At 40.5% G+C, this 5,574-nt stretch overlaps 1 protein-coding gene across 1 annotated transcript; it reads right to left on the bottom strand.

Annotated features, from left to right (window-relative positions):
• Positions 1 to 1,861: 1,861 nt before the first annotated feature.
• LOC118408162 (zinc finger protein 248-like) lies at positions 1,862 to 2,930 on the bottom strand. The gene is made up of 3 exons (XM_035808800.1): positions 2,829 to 2,930; positions 2,495 to 2,783; positions 1,862 to 1,938 (listed from the first exon to the last, which is right to left on the bottom strand). Exons 1-3 carry the CDS (start codon positions 2,928 to 2,930, stop codon positions 1,862 to 1,864), a joined length of 468 nt encoding a protein of 155 aa, XP_035664693.1.
• Between the last annotated feature and the right edge of the window lie 2,644 nt (positions 2,931 to 5,574).

Here is a 5,574-nt window from a genome sequence, read left to right as displayed (position 1 = left end):
TTGACAGCTGAGCATTTTACAGTGCCCTATAGTCACAATCCGTACACACAAAGCGTTTGTTCACAGTACGTTTCACCGGGAGAGTGTCCCTTGCTTCCGGTATGGGCATGTGTGTGGGGATGGTGGTCAGATTCTACTCCGCACGTTTCCTCGTATGGAATGGTTCCGCTAGAGTGCACTGCTTGGTGATCGTCCATAGCAACCTCGCTGTTTCTTTCTCCCATTTCTAAAAACAACAATAATGACCGTTGAAAAAACATATTCCTACTACACAGCGTATAGATGTGGAAACATCAATGGTTACACTCAATTGTAAAACGGCCGTAACAATTTAGAAAGACCCCCTCCTAATTTCAATTTAGGAAGACCCCCTCTCCAAAGACAAATCCCTCAGAAGACTATCAAACCGTGACATTGTCAATCCTTGTCGATGTCAAGCACACGCACCAATACTCGCACATACACGCACTCAAACTCACACACTGACCCCGTGCTCCAGATCCTCGCTGTAAACACTACACAGATACGTATGCACAGACACAAATGATTTAATTATACAACCGCGATTAAACAAATCGTGATTAAAAATTAGCAAGACCCCTTAAATGCTCAAGAATCGCTTAATTGAAAGAGTTATCAAACCGTATCATTGCTCATCCTTGCCAATGTCAACAAGTAGTATTTACTGTCGCCCTCCCCTTTGTACAAATCGATCACTGATTTCCTCAAAGAAACAATCTAAAGTACCAAGGAATTAGCAGAAAAGGTGAATAGGCAGTAGAAAAATGTCTTACTTACCGGTTTATGGTGCTGATTGACTGCTAATGTGTAGCATTGTCTTATAAACGGCAAACTGGAAAGACAAGGATCTTGCCCGTTATCATCCGATCAATCAACATGGTGTTCTGGCAAACTGACCTTTCAGCGCAGTGGAAGTCAAAGGTCAAAGTTGATTTACCTGATTACCGCGTCCAGTTTAACGACATAACTGTATTACTTTACTCTGTCTAAAATGACGCCGTTCTTTGGTTGTGTTATTTGTTTCATTTCCTACCATAGAAGGCGACGTTTTCGGCAACGTTTGCATATATGCATGTGTGTATGTTTGTATGTATTCATGTGTGTATGTTTGTGTGTATGAATGAATGCGTGCATGTTTGTGCGTGGACAGCATAACTTTTGAAGGCCTGGATGGACTGTATTAAATATTTGGAATGTGGGTAGGTCTTGATGAGATATAAAAATGATTAACGTTAATTCACCTTTATCCGCGGGGTAACCTATATCCGCTGTGTTGCTAAACAGGGTGTCTTGGGATATCAAATCGATGAACGGTAGTTTCAAATTGTGCTATTTTAGAAATATTGCAGTTTGAAATCATCATCTGTGGACTTGATATCCCTAAATATATTTTTCTTTAAAAGAACGGATAAAGGGTACCCTACGAATAAAGGTAAACTAGCGTTAGAATGTCCAAACATATCCCAATAAAAAAAGAATTCTTCAGGCACTTTTACCAAGGCCACATATCCTTTTGAGTTGGCCATCTGCGCCTGCGCTGTAATACCGATATTTGCACCGCAGAAATGCAGCCGACCGATGATGATGTTGTAGATGTAGATGATATAAATCATGTTAATGTAAATTAGCATAATGTACTACTATTAGTAATGCTACCACTACTTATAATACATGGAATGAAGATAATCTAACAACGTTGGATATGATATATGAAAAATCAGCATCATGCCAATGACTGCAGTGTTATATTGACATTCACCTAGTTCACGTAGTATTATCACCTAGAATATCAGCGTCTACTTGTTATTGACTAAATTGACTACATGTTAAAACCGATTGTCTACTGTGTGCTCTTTGGTAGGGCATTTTGGCTACAGGTCGTGACATCACTCTCCTTTGTACGAAAATGTCTGTTATCTAGTATATAAAAGAAAGAACTTAATTCAAGATGGCAATGATTTGGTGCACGTTGATAGACGACGTTCGTATTGCGCCTATATATATATATAAATTCCGTCCAGGTTAACCCGCAGTCCTCAAACCCATAATTTCTTTCTCCTTTTTTCTACATTGTGTTTGGCCATGTTCAGGTATACACTACTTTGATGAAGCAGAAAAGTAGCTCTGATCACAGTTGTGTTTTGAGTCTTCGCTGGTATTGTTTGTGACCGGATAGTTAGACCTGCCAACCGTCCCGTATACACACTTGTAAACTGTGTCCATAAGAAGCGTGTTTGTTCAAGTGTTTGTTTAGATACCTTAACTCTATAGTCACATTAATTGGTCACATTGGTAGGTTTCTCGCCGGTATGTTTGATCATATGTCGTGATAGGTTTGACCTGTGAGCAGTTCTGTATCCGCACTCCGCACACATGAAGGGTTTTTCGTTGGTGTGTTTAGCCATGTGTGAATCTAAATGCCCTTTCTTTGCAGCAGAATAGTCACACTGGTCGCACTTATAAGGTTTCACACCAGTATGTGTTCTCATGTGCACGGTTAAGGAATACCTGGTAACCGTCCTGTATCCGCATTCCCCACACATGTATGGCTTTTCGCCGGTGTGTCTAGTCATGTGTTGGCCTAACGTGGATTTCTCTGCAGCTGAATAGTCGCACTGGTCACATTTATAAGGTTTCACACCTGTATGTCTTTTCATGTGTGTGGCTAAGGAAGACTTGAAAGCCGTCCTGAACCCGCACTCCCCACACATGTAGGGTTTTTCTCCGTTGTGTCTAACCACGTGTTGGTCTAAGTTGCCTTTCTGTGCAGAAGAATAGTCGCACTGGTCACACTTGTAAGGTTTCACGCCAGTGTGTTTTCTCATGTGTATGGTTAAGAAAGCCATGTCAGTCGTCCTGTACCCACACTCTCCACACAAGAGAGGCTTGTCTCCGGTGTGTTTAGCCATGTGTCTCTTTAAATTTCCTTTCTTTGCAGCAGCATAGTCACACTGGTCACATGTATAGGGTTTCTCACCAGTATGTTTTCTTTTGTGTATTGACAGTTGAGCATTTGAGAGTGCCCTATAGTCACATTCCGTGCACACAAAGCGTTTGTCCGGTTTGTCCACAATACGTTTCACCGTAAGCTTGTCCACTTGCTCTGTATGGCCCTGTGAAGGAGGATGCTCAGATTCTACTCCGGCGGGACCGCACGTTTCTTCGTTTGGAATGACCCCTTCGTTGTTCTGCTCTCTTCCCATGTCTATTTCTATGCTGATGCTTGTTTCGTCTCCTGGGTGTACAGCTTGGGGACCGTCCATAGCAACCTCGCTGTTTCTTTCGTCCATTTCTAAAAACAAAAATGACGAACGGTATAAAACATCCCTGTGTAATTCTTATTCTAGATCTCAGAGAGAGAGAGAGACAGACAGACAGACACAGGCACACACACAAACACACACATACACCCACACTCAGTTTCAAACACAAAAACGTGCACACTCGTCACTCGTTCTCATTGAAATGTCGAAAATGGCATTTTTTTGGTCGAAAAATAAATCGGCTTTATTTTCATTGAAAACTACTTGGCTGTTTGGGAAAATTCCTCTTTTAACCATAGCCAAAAAATGGCAACTTATTATTTTCGGTCCCATTGGTAATGCATTACAGGGCAGGTAACAAACGTTACCGGTAACGTTTGTTACAACAGTAGACTTTACCCTGTTTTCTTCGAAATGACTTACCTTATTGGCTACATCATTTAGGTATAAGTGGATGTCCCTAGGAACATTTAAAAAGTGGGCAGCTTTTTTTACACCAGGTCAAATATAAAGCTTAGACAGCATCAAACAATGGTAACGTTTGTTACAGTCATTTCTGTACAACATTCTGTTAAGCAAGGTGGGATACAAATGACATTTAACAACCCTTTCTTGTTTCTTTAGAAAGCCAGAAAAACTGTACATCGTCACAAAAACGGCCATGTCTAGTCTTACACGTGAATAATATAACCGTGGCAACCATCGTACTCGTGGTGGTAACGTTTGTTACAGAATCTGGCGACAGGCATAAACCACCTCACACAGCCTCCAAGATCAGTGACAGGAGCGATCTGACGTGATCGGTCAGAGGGCCTGGTCAGCTGGTTTCAGCTACCGAACAATCATTCTGGGAACTGAATTGTTACATTTTTGGCTACTATTTGAATTCTTCGTTTTTTTCTCAGGCGACAGCCATTTTTTAGGGTGTGAAATCCCACCCGCGACTATGATAATCTTCTAACCCATCAACCTATACGAATGTTGTTGTGCATCTTTTGTTAACATTACAGGGGTTGTGGAAAAATAAAGGAACCAGTGATGTTGTCTATAATTTGCTCCATATCAAGGCGTTAAGTCAGGCGACAGCATTTCGACATTTAAATGAGAACGAGCCTCGTACACACGCACATGAACGCACACACACGTACAACCACACAAACGCACACACACGTTTCGAAAATAAAAGTAAATGGGCACACCCAAAAACAAATCCTTCAGAATCGATCGTTCAATTGACAGGCTAACTGTGATTAACCCTAACATTAACCCTAACATAGATTAAATTCCTTTAGATAGTTTAATTCAAAGAGTTATCAAACCGTATCATTGTTCATCCTTGCCTAGATATGTAAACAACTAGTAATTGCTGCCCCCCTCCCCTTTCTACAAATCGATCACTGATTTCCTGAAAGAAACCTGTGTTCAATCTAAAGTACAAAGGAAAAAGCAGGCAAGCAGTGGACAGGCAGTAAAGACATGTCTTACCTACCGGTTTATGGTACTGATTAACTGCTATCGTGTGGAATCGTCCTAAAAACGGCCTGACTGGAAACAAAGGAAATTTGCCAGTGATTATCCGTAAATCAAAATGGCGGCCTGGCAAGCTAACCTTTCAGCGCTGTTGAGGTCGAAGGTCAAAGTTGATTCACCTGATATGTACAGTTGAACATATTCCTTAACCCATAATAATGACGTAATTGTATTACTTTACTCTGCTAGAATAATGCTGTTCTTGGGTTGTATACTTTGTTTTATTACCTATCATAACGTTAGAAGGTGACATTTTCGGTGGTGTTTGTATGTATATATGTGTGTATGTTTGTATGTATGAATACGTGCATATGCATGTTTGTGCGTGGACAGCATAACTTTAGACGGCTTGGATGGACTGTATTGAATAGTTGCTTTGTGGGTTGATCTTGATGATAAATTTAAATGATAATATAAGATTAAACATGAAAGATGTTATTATGAAAACTTCCAAACGATAACAAAACAACAACGGAGCATCTGCCAAAGTCATCTCGGACTACTAGAAAGACTAGAAATATACACAAATTAGCAAAGACTTTGTAGGTCTTAGAATGCCCAGTGAAGTTTTGGTAATATATATTTTTTGGGTTCGTTTATGCCTAAAGTAAGTGCAGGTAAAGTACAAATACACAGATAGCATCTGTCAAAGTCATCTTGTAGCTATAAAAATTAAGAATGGATACAAAATGACAAAAGTTCGGCGGCCCTAGAAGTCTCAGTAGAACATACCACTTAATGTTTTGCGTTCATGCTCTTA

The sequence above is a fragment of the Branchiostoma floridae genome, unplaced genomic scaffold, assembly GCF_000003815.2.
Source record: "Branchiostoma floridae strain S238N-H82 unplaced genomic scaffold, Bfl_VNyyK Sc7u5tJ_1560, whole genome shotgun sequence".
In the NCBI taxonomy this organism is placed as follows: domain Eukaryota; kingdom Metazoa; phylum Chordata; class Leptocardii; order Amphioxiformes; family Branchiostomatidae; genus Branchiostoma; species Branchiostoma floridae.
The sequence above is the reverse complement of the archived record's forward strand: the minus strand, read 5'-3'. Positions and strand labels throughout refer to the sequence as shown.

Coding starts and splice junctions, on each gene's coding strand:
- LOC118408162 (XM_035808800.1), bottom strand. CDS start 2,930: ATGGCTAAACACACCGGAGACAAGCCTCTCTTGTGTGGAGAGTGTGGG. Junction 2,784..2,828: donor ACATGAGAAAACACACTGGC/GTGAAACCTTAC, acceptor TCTTCTGCACAG/AAAGGCAACTTAGACCAACA. Junction 1,939..2,494: donor GCACATGAGAACACATACTG/GTGTGAAACCTT, acceptor TTTATATACTAG/ATAACAGACATTTTCGTACA.